The sequence below is a fragment of the Macrobrachium nipponense genome, chromosome 12 (assembly GCF_015104395.2).
Source record: "Macrobrachium nipponense isolate FS-2020 chromosome 12, ASM1510439v2, whole genome shotgun sequence".
Taxonomy (NCBI): Eukaryota; Metazoa; Arthropoda; class Malacostraca; order Decapoda; family Palaemonidae; genus Macrobrachium; species Macrobrachium nipponense.
Window position 1 is genome coordinate 100098835 of NC_087205.1, and position 20846 is coordinate 100119680.

The following is a 20846-nucleotide window of genomic DNA, read 5'->3' on the forward strand; positions in this document are numbered from 1 at the left end:
TGGTCAAGAATTCTTAAGATACGTGGATGAAGATGAAATTTTATTTAAAAAACTAATAAGCCCTGACATGAATTAGAAATATATAACTATGGACATCTGCAGCAATTTCAAACTAGGCCTATAATTATTTCCATTTTCTCGAAAACAAGAGTGGAATGTGAAATCAATCTAAGTCGGAAATATATGAAAACAAATGCAACAAAACCTGATCCTACACAATCACGCGATTTTCTAAGTGACATATAAACTTCTCAAACGCCCAACGATAACTCCTTTACAGACAGACAGACAGACAGACGTAGCAGTCGGTGCAATGAATGAACGCCCCCCCCCCCCTCCCCCTAACACCAACTATCTCTCTCTTTTTTTACTCCATGGCCTCCCACAGCAGGATAAGTTATCAAGAGGTCCCAATTCAATGTATGGGTTCCCTGTTCCTCCTCCCTATGTGTGTGTGTGTGTGTGTCTAAGCATGTCTGTATTGCAGACAAGGGTTTCTTGTTGCTCTCGGAATTTATTTGATTTGTTTATTTATTGATCTGGCTACCTATTTCTCTATTTATTTATTTTAATTTTTGGCACCTTTAGATAGACCTTTTCAGACTTTGCCTTTCTGAGTAATTCGTATGGAACTGTTTTGCTTAACATGTGTGCACTGCAACTACGTTTGGAAACAAACAGTTGATACTCGAACCATATCAGACCAGTTCCGTTCATGTCCTAACTCCCCACCCCCTTACTCTCTCTCTCTCTCTCTCGTCACGGTATTTGAAATCGCATGAGGCAATATTTCGAAGATTATTTAGCGGCATAACCACATTGCTAAGAACTCTTACATTGAAATGAATACCTTACCGACAGTAAATTAAAACAATACTGAAAAAAGAAAAAGTGAAAAGTACAGCGTCCTTGAATGACTAACCTCTATTAAATTTCTACTCTTTTAGTATCGATTTTAAGGAAGACAAATAAAAACAGATGCATGGGATAGTATTTCTACAGTTTCTAAAACAACAGACTGACAGCTGCATGCGTCAGAGTAACAAAATTAAATTATTCCGCTCTTAAGTTAAGTCTGGTAGTTAGGTAACGGCAGAGCGTCTGTCTCTTGGAGGAATAATCTGTCTAGCTACAACTAGGACGACCCATGTTCCGACTTTCGACTTTTTTTTGTTTTTTTACCTAAGCAGCCAATTATGAACGTAACTGTTAAACGACTGCTGTAGGTTAAAAGTACAATAGAGAGAGAGAGAGAGAGATTAGAACATAATTATGTTCAATGCTCTGTCTTCATGTATAAAATCAAAACGGGTAAGACCTCGTGGAGGTAATCCTAATCCCACGAAGGTGGGGAAACTAATCATTAGATACTCTCTCTCTCTCTCTCTCTCTCTCTCTCTCTCTCTGCAGTCCGCCGCTCCGAAATCTCTGCAAAGATTCAGTTCCTCATAATGCATCCCCATACGATGCTCTCAAGTTATAAAGACGAAGGAGATAAACAGATGAGTTGACAAATCACCTTAAGCAAACGCAAAAGACACTTCATTCAAAGAATGAGAAAAAAAGAATGTAGTTCAGTGAAGTTCTCCCCCCCTTCGGCAAGGCCAGATGGCCCAAGATTAAATATTTGTGGGAAGAAGAGGCATGTGTTTACTAGTCGACTGTAACATGACAGGGGGGATTACGATCCTTCTCTTCTCTTTTCACTTACTATGCTCCTCCTCCTCCTCCTCTTCATCTTCCTCATTTAATCTCCTCCTCGACCTCCTTCATAATCCTTGTCTTCTCCTCCTTGACGTAACGAGGTCAAACTGTCGATGTATGGACGACCATGTGAAAAAATTAAAGAAAGAACGAGACTTGACATCTCCCAGAGTCGATGTCAGGGGTCTTCGAGAGAGAGAGAGAGAGAGAGAGAGAGAGAGAGAGAGAGAGAGAGAGTCAAGGGATAAGATTTCAGAAGACATGTAAAACAGTGCTTACTATTAACTAGAAAAAGCAAAGAGAATTTCTCCCTAAAAACCACTCCAACCACAAAATGTCCTTCTTGGGAGAAAGGAATACTTTCATTCTAGTCATGTTAGCAATGCAACGTTCGCCCTGCATTTCTAAATTATTCTATGAATATTTAACGAAGAGGGATAAAGCTAATGGTAATTCCAATAAAACAAAACAAAAATCTCTCTCTCTCTCTCTCTCTCTCTCTCTCTCTCTCTCTCTCTCTCTCTCTCCTGGATCCTGTGACGTTTATTTATTTCTCTCCCTCCGGACGGTTCATGAGGCAACGTGTGATCCGGATTATTTACCATGTAATATCAACTAGTGGGATCCTAACCTATGCGATTCCCTGATCAATCATACTCCAAATAAAAATGACGCAATAGTTGCGCATAGCCTTTGGTAACACTGCATTTCCTCCTAGTACTACTACACATCACGGAACGATTTCTATAAAGAGGGCTAGGCCTAACCAATGAAGGCAACTCAAAATAAGGGTACGATGATGGTTATAAAATCAAATTAATTTCCTGCGCAGCAATGTATACAAGACTAACAAAAGCATCTAATCTTACGAAGATAAAAGTGATGAACAACCAGCGTCAACAATCTGCCCAAGGCAAATAAGCTCTGCGGACAGTTTGCTTTTGCAAAACGCACTGTTGCCAGTACTCCATACATAGTTTACGATACAGACAAGGGTAGTGACGATACCATAAATCAACTTAATTAAAAGGAATTTTTCGTGGATATACGTCAACCAGGCCATTAACAGTTTGTTTACAGAGAGGGAGAACTAGGCGAAAGCCCAGCCATTAATTTTACTTCGAGAGAAGACACCTGCGAACAAGTACACATTTATATCATACGATAAAAAATAGCTACACACTAATAAAGGGATCTGGGTACAGCTTTTTGTATGGTTAGAAAAATACATGGAATGGAATGGATATAAAATATAGGGCAAAGACCAAGCGCTGGACCACTGAGGTCATTCAACGCTGAAAGGTTAACTGAACGTAAAAAAAAAAAAAAAAAAAAACCGTTACGAAGATGTAAACAGGAGGAAAACCTCTCATATGCACACTGAAACAATTGCCAGGTGAAGGTGGAAAGTTAGATGGAAGAGAATATGAATGAGGTATAGTAAAATAAATGGAAGGGGTTGCAGCTAGGGGCCGAAGGGACGCTGCAAAGAACCGTAAGTAATGCCTACAGTGCACCGCGTGAGTTGCATATACCCTCTATAAGGAAGAGGAATAGAATCAGCTAAATTTTTTCTAAAGAATTTAAAAGACAACAGCATGGTTACAATAAATTTGAACAATAAGACTTGTTCAAGCCTCTTAAAAAATAAATTAAATAGAGGGCATATTGTCAAATTTCTACGTTCACAATAAATAGATTCCGTTACAAAGAACAGACAACAGAGAGAGAGAGAGAGAGAGAGAGAGAGAGAGAGAGAGAGAGAGAGAGAGAGAGAGAGAGAGAGAGAGAGAGTCTCTAATGATTCTTCCTCCTCTAAAGAGTAATCTTGGGAGTTTACGAACGTAAAAACCGATCTCTTCTTTTAACTCGAAGCCTCTAAGAAATCTTCGGCCTATTTTTCTTCCAAGATTCTTTTTCGATTTTAATATTTAACTTCAGGATAATGATCATTTCTATCAGCTCACATACCGGTCAAAGTACTTTCAATTGTTTTGAATTGTTGTTCTTTCCTTTATTTATCCTTGTTTAGTATCAAACAGCGTCAAATATTTTGAAAAGAATAAGTGTAAATTTCAAAGGATAGAGTCTTGTCCTCCCCCTGTTTCAACTCGTCTGGCTCGTATAATTATCACCCACTGACAAGCGGTCATGGCAACACTGCGGGATGTGTCCGTCCGCGGATGAGAGAAAAAATGCTAGGGGAGGGAAACGAACTGAGATTAACAAACGAGTGCTAGAGAGAAACGAGAGAATAGCAAATGAATGCTTAGAGAAAAGAAAAAGAATACCAAACGAATGCTAAAGAGAACGAGTGCCAAGAGAGCGGGAGAAAATGAGTGATCTAATTATCTTAAAACCTCGTAATATAGGAGTAGCCTTGACCTCTATTTTAAACTTATTGAGGAAATTAGTATTTTTCATAAATTAAAAGCATGGTTATATCAAATAATATAAACCTACCTCTTAATAAAGTTTGTACCCCATCGAAAAGTACATAATGGCGTCAGTTAGGGATCAGCGCTCTTCATTGCCCGGTTTGAGGTTATATCAGCACACATCGTAGACCATTCATCTCTCAATGCGTCTTCAAATATACATATTCTTTTATCGCTGTCTTTTATTTAAGTGGATACAAATATATTCAACTGATCATAAGCTTTTGCGGCGTTTAGTACAAGATGGGGGATGCGTTCTTGGACGTACTAGGCCTAAGCTGATTTTACCTACCTCCAGCCTAGGATCCGCATATCAATGGAAACAAAATAACAGACGAACCCGACGGTGGTCAGACTTGCTTGCTTGCTTATATGGTGTTTTTCTTGCATGGAACCAGTGGTTATTCAGCAATGGGACCAACGGCTTTACGTGACTTCTAAGCCACATCAAGGGTGACTTCTATCACCCAAAATACACATCTCTAACTGCTCAATGGAATGCCCAAGAATCGAACTCGAGGCCACCGAGGTGGCAGGTCAAGACCATACTGATCACGCCGCTGAGGCGCTACGATTTTGCGATGGTCAGACGGTTTTCTGGGTTTATTGTCAATAAAATTTACTAATGTGTGAGAAAAGAAAAGGTAGAAGTACTACATTTCAAAAACCGTTTCGGAATGAAATGCTCCTCTTACCATCACAAGGGAAGCTAAAATCATGAGACTGCATTTGAACGCTCAGCTTGAATAGGCTGACCTGTCGTAGCCTTGCTTTCTCACATATGATATATATACGATAATACAACATTTTTCTTTTTAAATCTTTTTGCAACATTTTATACATCGATGGTTTCCATAAACTACAGCCCGGCTTTGTTAATAATGAGTTCTTCCGTGGGAATTTTTAAGAGCTGTGATTTCTACTTACTTTCATAAAACAAGCAACATAAGGCAGGCTATTACTGAAATCAGTGTGAAAGAAAGACAATGACAAGTAAGCAGCATTCGAACTAGAATAGAATTTGATGAGTTCTTACCGAATCAGTAATGTCTTTTCACAATTTCAATTACGACATGCCTTACATTTACATAGAACAAATGATGCAGAAAAGGACGTAGCTGAAACATGTATGTTTAGACATTGGTGGCTTGTACAAATGTACAATTCTAATAAATTATGACAAACCTATGAAATAACTCGATTCTGCAGTACTGTTCCTATTACATAGGCCTAGCTCTGTCTTAAAACTCGTATAACAATCGCAATTAAAAATATATCGTGCAGTCAAGACTTTTGGCATATTTAAAATAGTTTTATACATTTTATAGGATGCTTGTATAATATATACTACCTACCAAAGCAAGAAATCTTACATGGCATGGAATTCCCGCGTCCTTCTCTGGTTGTTCGTATACGTTTACCAGTATTCCATACTAGCCCATTGTTTTCATATCATTGTAGCTCAAGTTTAGTTACAGAAACTCAAAAGGGCATAATTATTACTCAAGTTGGTTTTTTTTATATTTTGCATTTTTTTTTTTTTCTGTATAATCCCGAGTCTTAATTGTAAATAAGTGTTTTGGTAGGAAATCAAAGTCCAATTTTGTGCAATCGGATGATGTGAAATTTAGCCAATCAGCGGCCTACATCAACAGCAGTGTTGCCACGACCACAATTACCGAAGACAATATTTCTAGATATTTTTGTTTTTACTCAGAATTGAATCATTGGCCATTATTTTATATTCCAGATTCTATTTCCACTCCGTTTCACTCTGTCTCAGCGACTTCAGCTAAAATTTTGGCACCAGTACATTTATGTATATTGCTCATTGCTTACTGCTAAATGTTTTAGTGTCAATTACCGTCAGATGGGTGATCAATAATAGCCAGATGCCTTTTGCAATGGTTCACAAGCAGGCCCGAAAAATAAAATGACCAAACTAGATGGCAATAATAGTAAAGACTACCTCTTCACTGAGTTCCTCGTTGGACGAGTGGATTTCGCGCTCGGCTACCAATCTGGTGGTACGAAGTTCGATTCTCAGCTCAGCCAACGCAGAACCAGAGAAATGTATTTCTGGTGATAGAAATTCATTTCTCGATATAATGTGGTTCGGATCCCACAATAAGCTGTAGGTTCCATTGCTAGGTAAAAATATCTAATCCTTCGGGCCTGCCCTAGGAGAGCTGTTAATCAGCTCAGTGGTCTGGTAAAACTAAGATATACTTAATTTTTACTTCTTCACTGTCATCCAGCCACATTCTAAAATGACAGAACCTCAAGAAAACACCTTTAAATACGAGCAACATCTTGAAGTCGAGAGTTGCACAACAGACAAAAGAAGATAAAATAATTCAAGTTTAGGATACAAACCAACGTAGCCACATTCACTTGCAATTTATACCTCGCTGATCACAATCATAGAAATTACATTCAACGAAAGACTCCCAAACGGCTCATCTACTACCTACTACTAATATTACTCAATAATATTTCCTAACTACCTAGCGAGTCAGTACTTTAGTATGATCCCGTGTCTGCATTTACCCTTTTTTTTTTATTTATTTTTTTTTTTACCGTTCTTTAAAACAAAACAAAACAAAAGTATCTCTACGTAGCTTCCCGTTCTCAAGCCAATAATACCAAAAGCAATTTTCACAAGAACAAAATGAGCTGGCTAGTTCTATCACCTACAACTCATTCTAGTTTACTACAACCAGTACTAGTACTATTAAAAAAAATTGTATTAGTATTAGCAGCAACTGCCGTGAGGTGAAGAAACAATCAGTGAAGTTGCGAAGTAAAGTTCTAAAAAGTCTTTGCTTTGTGTCGCTCAAAGCTCAACTGTCTGGCATCATCAATATCAGTGAATCATCCACTCCAGATACAGTAGACTTTTTGTCACGATGAATGACTAAGAAGAAGAGTAACTACATGATAGAATATAACCCCACCTGCTACTCTCTCTCTCTCTCTCTCTCTCTCTCTCTCTCTCTCTCTCTCTCTCTCTCTCTCTTCGAAAAGCGAGAGACTGTTGCAACGAACCGCCTACGCTTTCTGAGTCTTAAAAACCTCGCCTAGACTAAATATTTGAAGGCTTCATCAGCAGTTCTGTTTACTCGATGGCTCAAGTTGCTGTGTTAAGACCAAGACGAAGGGGCCCCAAGGCCGACAGTCGACCAAAGTAGCAAATGAAAGACGATAGTACATAGAGGGACATCCGAGAAGACGCCAGCGTCCGATCCCTGAAGGGCGAGGAAATGCACGGAATCTGCGTGTTTCATGTTAGGCTACGTAGTTCATCATGTAGTACCTAATTGTTATCCGGCGATTGAGGGTGGCAGCTAAGGTTTGAAAGCGAAAGAAAGGAATGGAAAAAATGACATACGTGAGTGATTGCCCTCATCATCGCATCAAACTAAGAAAACAAATAAATTAAAGAGGTCGAACTGTACTTATCAGACAAGAGCCACCTCCCGGCTTTACTTGGAACAGCGCTAGGTTACACAAAATTATATCCGCAATTCTCATATTGTAAGGAGTATACTGCTGTACTCAGTAAATTAGTTACTGTTTTATGGAACGATTTTGGCCAATAATTATGAACTACATAATAGCCGGCTTCGATCTCCGTTCTCTTTCATATAAGCAACGGAATGATTATAGTAATGTGTTTAGTAGTACTATTAATTCACTCGTGAATTAATAGTACTATTAATTCACTCGTTACAAGAACACTTGAGGTCAATGACTTAAAGTTTGTTTGTAAGAATGCAACAAATTTAGGAGTACGTAACAGTCATTATCAGAAAGTACCAAGTAAAAGTACCCAAGTATCTGACGCTCCGCCCCTAAACCCCGCCAATCCAAAACCTTAGTAGCCGGGTTTTACTGTGAACTTCTCAAGTTTATGACTGTAAAATGTACAACAGTTCCTATTAAAATGTGCGCACAGCAAGAAACCAGCATCGTTTTGACTATTTCTTGAGGTTGTGTTCTAATCTATTGGCAGTTTAACAACAAATTTTTAAAATTCTCTGGAGGTCTAATGGTAAAAAATTTCAAATCGACACCGAACAGTCGATCGTCCTCCTAATATTTGTACGAACCTTTGATTATTGTTCCTTTAGACGTTGAAAGCGTTATATAAAGTTTACTAAAATATATAATATGCTTTTCTATGGAACTGAAAGTTGGAGAATGTAAGAGGGTGCGTGCACACTACAGTAAAATATTTAGTAGACACTTGTAGGAAACTTTTGTATTTTTTTTTTTAAGATTTGTGGTTTTCCAAGTATTCGGGAGAAATTAATAGTGCAAATGACACTGATAATAAACGCCCCCACAAACTGGGTGTGGGAATTGTGGAAAATAAGGGTAATGTCAGGACGAGGAATTGTGGACACTGTAAGTTATAAATGGTTATTATACAACAACTGTAACCCCCCTTTTCCTGGGGAAATTTACGTAAAGCTCGAAGATATTGGGCGCAAGAAGGATATAAATTCATTCTCAAACTGAAAAGACTTATGAATATCCTACTTTAACCAATTCAAGCTGGAAATGAGGTCATGAATTTTCCCTATTCCACCTGCAACAGTTGTTCTTGCTGGCATCCAATGACTTCTAAATAAGCCACCACTAACCTTCTTGAACTTCCAGGCCTACTTCAGCAATAATCGAATTCCAGGATAAGTCATAAAGAAGTTCATACGCCCACATATGATAAAGTTGAAAGTTTTCACGAGGCGTAGAGGCCACAATGCACTAGGATAACCTTTCACTTCTAGACATTAGTACCATAATGCACAAGGATAACCGTTCACTTCTCGACATTAGTACAAGATCCTCTTGGGTACAACACTCTCTTCGTCATTCCCATACATGCTACCTCTCATCACAACTACCTTCTGCAGGTACCCCTGCCCCTCCCCTAACCCCCCTCCTTCCTGCCAAGTTTGACATTTGTCCTCGACCAACTACGAAACAAGCAAAGGACTCTTGGGTCATTCTTGTCGTAAAACCTCACGATTCGTTTTGCCGAATCCTTGTCAAAAAGGTATACTTTCTTACTCCCATAGCTTTCATGTTTTCTTGAACAACATATTGGGACTCACTCTCTCTCTCTCTCTCTCTCTCTTACAATATTACAGGGGCAACCTAACTAGATTTAACCTTCCTGCCAATTCCAAAGTTATATTCTCAGTACTGGTTATAATATCTATTCTACAAATAATGTCCAGATCCACATCGAGGAAGGTCTCTCTCTCTCTCTCTCTCTCTCTCTCTCTCTCTCTCTCTCTCTCTCTCTCTCTCTCTCTCTTTCCGAATTGCAATCCTTAACATTAATTATCACTGTCTTGTTTTTTTGTTTTTTTTAATTTATTAGAATAATAAGCATTCCACAGATACTTCCGCAGAGATAATCTTTCACTCGGATAAGATACACCAGAAAATTTCTCTAAATGATAAAGGAAACAATAAGAATTAAAAATAAATTAATGTAAAATAATGTATATATCAGGAAAAGTTATTCAAAGCTCCAGATTTTTACATCCCACGTGTAAATGAAGTGGAAGAAATATTTACGGAAAAGGAACGATTTACAACACGCAGAGATAAACCTTAGTAAAATATGAATTTACAAAATCCCTGCAAAGTCAGTCCTGGGCAATCACCAACTGCATTGTTATGGGAACTATTTTATTCGTCCCTTCAAAAATGCCGCTAATGTAAGAGTGTAGAGAGATGGAGAGTTCCACGGAACACAGACCAAGGCCTCATGGTTCTGGAGCCAGTGGTGAGAAAGGCTAGTCGCACGTTGGAAAACGGTAACTTTAAATGTGGATTATGTCACTGGTAGATTAACCGTTTCTACACACACGCAATATCTATCTATCTGTCTATCTATCCATCAGTTTCCAGATAAGAAACAGGAATCATTTTTGACTTAAGACTCAGAATCACGGAAAATATTCCAGCGGATATGACAGAGAAACCAACCAACCATTCCTTAGTCTCAGAACAGCAAAAATAACAAACAACCGCCAGGGGAAAAACAAAGGGGAAGAGAAAGTACGTGAGGAGGAACAGAGGGGAAAGATGATAACAGAAGGGAAGGAGGGGACGTCTGGGCCAGTGACCTCATTCTCCTCCTCCTCCTCCTCCTCTTCTTCTTCTTCCAACTCGTCATTCCCTCGCCATCAACCAGGAGACCGGTCGTTCAGCGCCAAGGATAAACAACGAACTCACAACAACAGTGTCCGGCGTCGAAGGGCAACGCCTTGGATCAGAACAACCGCGCCCTTAGAGGTTGACGGACTCGCCGAGAGCGAAGTGGGGCTGGGTGGAGACTGGTTCTTAGCAGATAGTTTGGGATACACTTGAATGAATCCACAGGTCCCTCGGTCTCTCGCATGGGGGCCAATGCAGCAGCAGGAACGCGTGGAAAAAATGGATCGACTAGGAATATATAAATCCTATGGTGGAAAGCTGCTTCTAGTCAGCCTGGCTTTATTTAGAGCTTCAGACAAATTAAGAGAGAACTTGGGAAAGTAATTCCTATATAAAGGATTTTTATATTACCAGTGGAATCCAAGATCAGGACCCCGTTCGTTTTAGTATCCATTAGTGAAAGTAATCAAGTAGGCAAAAAGTAAACAATCAATCAAAGATTCTTAATATGATGGCAACCAGAAACGAGCAAACACACGAACAGCACCTGATGATAAAAAAAAAAATAAAAAAGTGCTACTTTGGCCTGTTATCTGCGCTTCACCTACTCCGAGGTGCTGGTACTAAACACCGTATTGCACATGTAAAGTAGAAGGCAGCACGAAGATATGGTTTGTTAATATAATTTGTTGACCACGCGATATAGAAATGGGTATATAATACTTTGATCCCCGAGGGGCTAGTACTAAACACGGAGTCCCATTGAACCACTGAGCTATCGCCAGTAGTAGGTGACACGTAGATAACAACCCAAAGTAACACCAAAAAGACTTTTTAAGATAAAACTTAATCAAGAAAAATCCTTTTGCAAATCAAAGTAACCAAGTGTCGAATAACCAAAAACACTTATCAGTGTGCCTGATAATGTTACTGCTTGATTATCCTCAGTTCCAGCTGTCCCAATTATTTGTCAGTTGCCTGTCCCATCCTCCGTGAAGAAAGTACGAGAAGAAGAGAGTGTGGACTCTTAAGTACTACATGTACTGTCCCACAAACGGTGGCGGAGTAACACGGGGACAGGCTTACTGGATGTCTGGGGGATAATGTATGGATGTATTCGGTGCAAAATCATCAACAGCAGTGACAGTGGAACGCAAAAAATGGGGCCAGTAAACTCAAAAGGGGATCAGTAATAATAATATGATATTTTAAGGCTATATTCGGTGCAAATTCATAAACAGTTGAGGCAGTGAAAAAAGTTATGTCGGTAGACAACGAAGCACACATAGTAGGCACAAGGCACAAGACTAAGAAAGACAGAACAGACATCAAGTTTGTATTCACTCATCATTGAAGTATGTAAAGAGTACAAGAATGAAAAACTAAAACCTTGACCAGAAAAAAGGTAATTAATTCACTTATATCTACATTTTAAGAACCCGGACTGAATCTCAGTGCAAAAATACTACTGGAATAAGGAAACTGACTCTATGCTCACGTAAATTACAGATCTGCACAGCTAGCAAGCTGACAGTAGGCGAGGTTGTTACGAATCAGTCTCGTAAAGATAGACTCGAGCAAAAACTTTCTTTTCACACAACATTCATCCTGCACCCATTTTCATTGCCTGATTCTGAAGGAATAAAAACAATGTAGACAAAACCTGTCTTTGTTTTCCCGAAGACAAGAGAATGGGTGTCCAAAAACCGAGGTACGCAATGAAAGACCGTGTCGTAAAACTTTGGGAACACAAAAGAAGAAATTCCTGACTACAAGTTGAAACTACGAGGTCGTATTCTGAATGAGTCCTGCTTAATTCGAAAGTAACCCTCTCTCTCTCTCTCTCTCTCTCTCTCTCTCTCTCCTCCTTCAATCTTTAACTTTCACTCATCTTATAAAAAAAAAAAGAAAAACAAAACAAGTAAACAATACTCCAAAGTTTCTTATGCGCAATCGAGTTTTCTGTACACCTTTCGGTGGTCTCGATCATCGGTAATGTTATAATGCTGTATGAACCGCGGCCCATGAAACTTTAACCGGGACCCGGTGGTGGCCTGTCCTATATCGTTGCCGGACTCACCATTATGGCTAACTTTAACCTTAAATTTCCACAACACTAATGAGGCTAGAGGGCTGCAATTTGGTATGTTTGATGAGTGGATTGTGGACGAACAACATACCAATTTGCAGCCCTCTAGCCTCAATAGTTTTTAAGATCTGAGGGCGGACAGCAAAAGGTGCAGACGGACAAACAAAAAACCGGCACAACACTCGCAACACAACGAGAGCAAAACTGAGCTCGTTGTAGCTGCCTTAATCAATCTCGATTACAAACACACCAGCTTCTGTTTTTTTTAAGTCAGGGAACATAGACCAAATAACTAACATAACGCGAGAGAGAGAGAGAGAGAGAGAGAGAGAGAGAGAGAGAGAGGGTGGTGAGGTTAGGTAGAAGGGGAACTCACACAAGTCCTATAGTCTAGTCTTGTGCACTTCTATCAGCTCGATCAGTTGGGAGGTTAAAATAACTGAACCTGTTTAATATACAAACGCTTACAAAATAACAGATTATTCTAAATCTTAAATTGACCCATACATGTCTTGTAAATTCACACACAAACATATATAAATATATTTGTGTGTGTGTGTGTGTGTGTAGCCACGCAATTGCCTTGTCCTCGAAAGCTAGTACTATGAAAATTGAGCATTTTAAAGAACCTGGAATCGAAACCATTCTGTCCTATTGAAACCTAACACTATGAGTAATTATATACATCTACATATATACATATATATATAATCTATATTATATATATATATAGATATATATATATATATATTTTTTATATATATATATAATGTGTGTGTGTGTGTGTGTGTATATGAGCTTTGTACACTAATATGTGTATATGAGCTTTGTACACTAATGTCCAACAAACGTAAGAAAACTACTTAACTGTAGTGTTTCATTCACGTAGGTTTATTTACCGACGCCCTTCCTAGAATAGCTATTGCGTTTACTTTAACATTGTACACAAGGGAAAACTGCCAAATGAAAAACCTGAGCTAAATAATAAGTGAAATAAAACTTGAGCTAAATAAGTGAAATAAAAGAAGAGGTCGCCACAAGAGGAGCCGTACTACAGTGTAAATGTTAGGGCATCCCCCTGAGGGATTCTGGTCGTATCTTTAAAGAATCTGATCGTATCGTTCGGTATCTTTGGTCACAATTACCCTCTGTGGTCACAACCAAAGAAGGTCACTCGAAGAAAGTAGTTTATCTGTAATTTGCCAGTAGAACCACTACCAAATTCTAAACTTCTTCGTATTGGCTGATCAAATGTTCATAAAGATTTGTCACCTGTATAACGAAGTGTGATTAATATCAACACATATCTACAAAGCTAAGACAGGAGTCGTGGGTTAATATCATCGGGACACAGTTAAGTTAACTATGGGACAAACATATTACTAATTGTCTACAAATACGACAGACATCCATGTACATATACGCTCAATACACACACACACACACACACACACACACACACAACACACACACATATATATAATAATATATATATATATATTATATATATATATATCTATATATATATATATATATATATATATATATATATGAAATGGCGAATTCAGATATCAGCATATTGCATCCACCAACATCCAAACTGTTCTCAACAACCCTCGAGAATGAAGTCTGAATTTCCGATAGATGGCGACACACAACAAATACACTTTTCTAGATTCTTCGGGTCCTTCACCATCGATGCTACGGGAAGTGTAACCATGACGACGGTCTGTGTATTTTACAAAACGAACAAGGAAAAAAATCATAAATGAAAAAACGTCTTAGCATGGTAAACGGTTTTTGTAGTTTATTTGACGCAGTGTGCAAAAATATTGTCCCGAAGATGTGCCTCGTCTGACAGAGACAGTTGGCCGAGAAGACCTCAAAATTCTGTGACTGGGTTATCACTTCCAAAAGTTACGCCATAGCCAAGAATTCATAGATGGATATGAAGGTTCAACCTGTAGGCCAGAACACTCCGAGATGCTGCTGGACTAGTCATCACAAAGGGCCAAGCAAGAATGACATACAGAAGAAACTCGAATTTCTGGGCCCCCCAAAGGGAAACAGTAACAGAATAACATACTCACCGATTTTGAAGTTGGAACTCCCAGCAGAAGAAGGAACAGGACACCCCTGGGGGAGAACATGAATGAAAATCTAGGTCAGTTATCTGCAGGCTAATCCCACACATTTGAGAGACAGATGATTCGTGTCATTCAAAATAAGTCTTGTGGAATATGATTTCAATGACATAAAAACGAAAACTCTGACTCCGACAATCACAAACTGCTTTTTTTAGTCTACAAACGTATGCCCACTCACAAAATACCTTTCAATGAGCTCTCTCAAAACATACGTACATACATGAACAAAATTAATCAATACTTACATCCTCAAGCCCCGTCGAAAGGCTGGGGCAGGGGACTTCATGTCTCCCGTCAGAGCATCCATCGCTCAAAACGCAATCATGCTACGGCAAGAACGACTTTGAAGTGTCGCTGTTGCCAAACATAAATTTACCCGGGAACGACAAATGTAACACTGATAACTGAACACTTCTGGAAGTCTCGCTCACCAGTCGAGGCCGTATGGTGGAGACGTAATGTAGCAACGTTCCTGACCAAGGCTCAAGACACTCTGGGTGGCTGAACAGTGCCCACCAGCACCACGAGCGACGCCCTGCCCTCGGTCGCCCTATGATGCCATGTGGCATTTCCAAGCATATTTAATAACCTCTGGAAAGCCATGTCAAGGTATCATCATTTGCTGAAAGTGACGGGAACTTCTCCCAAATACGAAAACGTAGTCAAATCGTTAATAAAGGAAAGTGGTTTTTGAATATTGTGAAAATAAGACAAAGGAGTAGGTGGTACCCAAAGCCACGAAAGGCGGGTTGCCTCCTTAGCGACACAGGACTCCAGTTGCGGTAAAGTAGGGAAGAGGAGAGCTATAGCCCTTTCAGTCTCCGACCCTGGGAGTGTTGCCCTCGTAGATTTTCAAAAGTGTGGCTAAGGCTTTACATAAAGCCTACTCTTAGAAATACGTATAATCTTATACCAGAGGATAATTATGACTCCTACTTTATGGTGACTTTTGTGCTGTGACCTCCCGTCAACATGGAAGACCAAAGGACGTCTTCCAAACGAATTTTATCGGTCCTTTTAACGTTATTTTGGTGCCATGCGTCATTAGCGAATAAGGTAAGATTGGTACAAAAAGTCTTTAGATTAAATATCTTGTAGTATGGACCCGAGATGGCTTACACTTAGCTCCAGCTGCATTACGCTAAGTAAGGAGGTATATATATATAATATATATATATATATATATTATATATATATATATATATATATATAGATATATATAATTGTAGTACTATATGTGTGTTGGTCGTTTTAAGGTCTTGTAAATTTGAGACCCTAGACCAAATATATATATACTGTAAGAAACATAGTTTTCCGTGTTAAAACGCCAGAAATAAAAGATATTAGCTGTAACTATATAGTATGCTTAATTAACTTTATAAACGGATGTGTACACATTTATATTAGCGTTTTACACTACATTTATATATATACATACATACATACACATATATGCGTGTGTGTGAGAGTGTATGATTGCCAGGATATTTAATCATGGGAAATATTAAAATCTAGCGTGTACTTCCATCCGGTTGCAAAATGCAGCTTGCAAACTACCAAGTTCTTTAATTGGCATTCTTCCGCATGCGACACCCCTCATAAAGTGAAAGTATCACAGGTATACATCAGATCTCTTTATCAGAATTTACTTTACTGTATTAGATGAAGCTGGTGTTATAATCGTAATGTATTATTGCAGCGTTCACTGCTCATGCTTACATTTTTGTTCCAAATTATGTACGCTAAACCCGGCACAGTTTTGGTTTTGGGCTTTTTGTAGCTAAGAGTCTTCTTCTTCTTTTGGAAACTGACGTCATCTGGGTTTAGTTTGCGATGCTATTTTTTTTAACATAAGGGCGTTATTTTCACCTTACAAGATGGGGATGGAAGCTTTTTGATAATTAAACCACTTTGCAGAATCGTTTTGTATCGGTCTTACACAGTACACCATGATTATGATTAGGTATAACATTTCGTTTGGCATATTGCATTTTGCCACGGTACTCAACGTAGGTACTTCCTGACTTTTTTTTTTTTTTTTCATTTTCTATTATGAAATTTCCTCTTTCTTCACAAACAAAACTGACCTGTACCAAATAGACTATTTGTCCGGTATGAATTATTTTCCACAATTCCGCTCAACAGTTCATTTGTATTTGACATCACAAGAGCTTTTTGTGTAGGCCTACTTTTTGAAAGAGAAACGTGCAATACAAGCTCCTATGGCGTGTTATTGTCTCAGGTGCATTGATGCATGAGATTTTGCTAAATCCTTGTTAATCTTTGTATGCACAGCTGTGTTAACTGCCAGAGATTTAGAGTGATTTTACATTCATTCATTTGATCTTCTATCACTCTTGCATTCCTCATGGGCATCGTCAAAGTTGTCTTTAGTTTGATTTATTTGGTAGATTGGATTCTCACCGGAATAAGGGTCAGTTTTAAACATGAAAAAGAAATAAAACTGACATTGAATAAGTCTCAGAATTATACATTACCCAGATTTTTCTGTTCGAATTAACGTTGGTATTTCAAAGAGTGACATAAGATGCAAATTCAGAGGCTTTAGAAGATAGCCATCTTGACACGTAAGCGAGTAGTACAGAAAAGATTTAATAAAGTTTACCCTTGAGGTAAATAGAGAAAATGACGGCAAAGATGTAGGATTACGTGCGATAAAGGGCCAGGTTGATTCCAATAGTTTTTTTGGTTTTAGAGTCAGAGTCTACGTATAGCAGCACGATTTTGTTACCGTGATGCTTTTAATACTTATGAAGAATATAAGTTAATTTGCTCTGATATAATCTTTAGATTACCAAGTACCTATACATGCTAGATGCTCAAGTCTGCATCTATTAAGATGACTGCTCTGCTCATAGATATAGAGAGCTCTCTATCTCTATGGCTGTGGTCTCCAAGATGGAATAACATAAGGTGTGTTCACCGAGGATCCGATCGCTAATTTCCCTCTCTCAGTGACGTCACTGGACCACATCGACTGGGCGATGCACTTGTCACTCCGTCAGTTGCATTGTTGCAGTTCACGATTATGGGTGTGTATTCCATATTTGGGTGCACTAATAGTTCCAGACAGTATGGGATTTGTTTTCACAGGTTCCCTAAAGACCCGAGGAGTCCAAAGTATGGATTAATGCATGTAAAAGAAGTGATAATATTAATTTTAAGGATGCCAGGATTTGTTCCGTCCATTTCCGGACAGAAGATTACGAAAGAAATCTTCAATATGAACTGCTACCACAACTTTACCAGAGAAGTTATCACAGATTAAAGAAAACCGCAGTTCTCTCTTTAAATTTACCTGTTAAGGACGTCAAGTCAGGTATGGTTTAACAATTTGTTTACAATCTCATTAGTGCAATTTTTAGTGATATATCTTTGGTTGATAAGTAGCCTGGACTAAATTCTTCAAATGAAGTACTAAATTAGATTAGCCTAGCCTATGCAATGAATGAAGAAATGATCGATTAAGGCTATCCAATTTTTTTTTCTTTGATACTTTCATTTTATGAATGTAAAGTTGATCGAACAGGTGATTAGACCTATGCGTAATGACGTACTTCTGAGTACGTCTTCCTGTGCAGACAATAATTAGGCCTAGACCTTTTATTTCTTAAGAACCCACTAAAGGATATCGTGGGGTCAGAGTATAGACTGAGTTCAAGTGTAGACAGGAATTTCTTGTTAGGTAAGAACAACATTTTAAGCAATCACGGTCATAATGTCGCTCCCAATGATGATAACATGCCATTGTATGAGCAATACTAGTGTTATGGAACCAGGAAAGTCTTGGGTTTCCAAAACCTCTGAAGAAAGTGACTCCAGTCGTGTTGACTTAGACTCTGAATTATGTATCTCTGCTCATCTCTTGATGAGAATTCCTCAGGAAGAGAATTTTGTAGATCTTGGAGTAGAGTCTGAATATGGTATAGAAATTGAAGCCTTAAATTATCTGGGAGGTTATATAGCTCATAAGTACAGAAATAAATATCCTTCCTTAGGATTCCAGAAATTGAAGGCCTAAATAACGACTGGATCTCCAAAATGAGGAGGAAAGTGCTGTTAGGCCCAGTCCTCAATTTGTCAGTAATTGAAAGGAGACGGAATAACTCTTTAAATCTTTTCAATGGGGAACAGTTGAAACCAGGCGTTGATGGATTTCGAAATTATATCTGTTTTTTTTCATCTGTCCATCCGCCAGTGGTGTTTTTGTATGGTAACACTGCGTCCCGGGCTTGAAATAGTTACGCTATGTGTAAGGTTTTAGGTAAATAAAGGATATTTTGGTTTGTACATTTGCAACTGAAAAGTGTTTTAATAATTTACTGTATGCGAATTACACCGTTAATATTCGAAATAGGATATTGTTATTATTGTCGAATGTAAGCTGCCTTTTCGGGGTGGCGAATGGAACAGCCAGACGCAAATTCCATCAAACAGATGCTAAACCAAGTTAGTCATATCGTATCTGGCTGAAACGCACTTTATAAAAATTAACAGTACATACTGATATACTTACGTATAATGAAGTAATACGTTGACATCTTGCCGTAGTGAACAGCGAGAGAAGCAATTTTCCCGCCACTGCGTCTGGCTGTTCCATTCGCCACCCGAAAAGGGAGCTTACATTCAACAATAATAACAATAACCTATTCGAATAATAATGGTGTATTCGCATACAGTAAATTATTAAAACACTTTTCAGTTGCAAATGTACACCCAGATATCCTTTTATTTACCTAAAACTTACACGTAGCGTAATTATTTAAAGCCCGAAAAACCCCACAGCGGATGGACAGATGAAAAAAAACAGAGTATAGTTAATATTTTCAGGGAATTAAACATTGATGCTCCAGAGGAAGTAATGAAGTTCTTTATTAGGTGCAAAATACATTTTAGGATGAAGATATTAAATGCTGAAAGGAAGTCAGAATTTCTTAAAAAAGGTGTAAACAAAATGAAAAAAATTCTTCAGTAACTTTTTGTAAATAAAAGAACAATACGCTAGTTCAATAAGAGTCTGGAAAGTTTTTTTTTTTTTTCATATTCATTCACCCTCGTTACTTTCGTTATTTGTATTCCAACAAGATTATTCTGTATGGTAAGGTCTTAAATATCTTGATATAAACTGTGTTTTAAGTGAGAGAGAGAGAGAGAGAGAGAGAGAGAGAAAGTATTTTCCTGTATGAAAATTGTGAACACCAGCATAGCAACAAATTACTGTCAAAACATACGTAATCATTAAGTGCACTGCCCAGTCGACGCGCACCTGTGACGTCACAGTGCGGGAACCGAGCGACCGACGATCTCGCCTTATGTTATTCCATCTTGGTGGTCTCTCTCTTGAAGGCTATTCTCGCAACGGGTTTGCATGAGAGGAAAAAAAAAAACAGCAAAACGAAGAGAAGATAGAAGTCATAATTGATAAGAAATTAACTGGTAGCTAAATAATTAAGACTGGAAATGAACTTGAACCAGAGAACGTTAGAACAGCGTACCATCCATTGCTTGAGAAATAAGGTATGTAACCAGTGCCTGACGCGATGGTAAGCGGTACACAAGATGCCACAACTACCACAAACGTCATTTCAGAACTTTTGCCAACTGTACACAATGCAGTCATTTATGTTTAATAAGCTCTTAGACCGGATTTTTATTCTTAAATAGAAACTGCAGTTTAAATTTTCGGAGCAATGGAATTGTAATCAATTTTGCAAGGATGACTATAGGCTAGGCTAGGTTATGACAGAAAAACAAGCGCTCTCTCTCTCTCTCTCTCTCTCTCTCTCTGTGTGTGTGTGTGTGTGTGTGTGTGTGTGCTTTCGTTAATCAGTCTTTCACGGACTAACTTTTCGCCTAATTTAGATTCGTAATCATAGAACTGTTGGCTGAATCTTATAGATATTTTAATGACAAAGATTTCATTTTATCAAGGGTTAAACATTGCAACAATTCCAGACAATGATTTCTCATTATAGAGTAGTTTTAGATATTTTTAGATTTCCCAAACTTGGTTAATTATGTAACATTTTCCTTACGTAGAATGTTACTTTACAAACAGTTAAATGATTCGGTCTAACTGAACCAAACAGCATAGTGAAGGAAGTACCACAATGTAAGCCTAGCATTGATTAGAATTTCCTGCTCTGGAAATTACCCAAATGTTGCGTTAATTATCAGTGAGAGAACTTTCGGTTGAGGAAAGCACGAGGGAAATTACAATCGACAAAATAAGGAAACTTCGAAAATTCCAAAGTTAGTACTTTTTTCTAA

At 38.3% G+C, this 20846-nt stretch overlaps 1 protein-coding gene and 1 pseudogene across 1 annotated transcript in view; one reads left to right on the forward strand and one right to left on the reverse strand.

Annotated features, from left to right (window-relative positions):
- LOC135224702 (collagen alpha-2(IV) chain-like) overlaps positions 1 to 15067 on the reverse strand; it is a 377596-nt pseudogene extending 362529 nt beyond the window's left edge.
- Positions 15068 to 15315: 248 nt separating this feature from the next.
- Positions 15316 to 20846, forward strand: part of LOC135224700 (collagen alpha-5(IV) chain-like) — a 72476-nt gene continuing 66945 nt past the window's right edge. Inside the window, exon 1 of the mRNA XM_064263970.1 lies at positions 15316 to 15611. Coding sequence (XP_064120040.1) covers positions 15528 to 15611 — 84 coding nt within the window. The 5' untranslated portion in view covers positions 15316 to 15527. The remainder of the gene's footprint in view (positions 15612 to 20846) is intronic.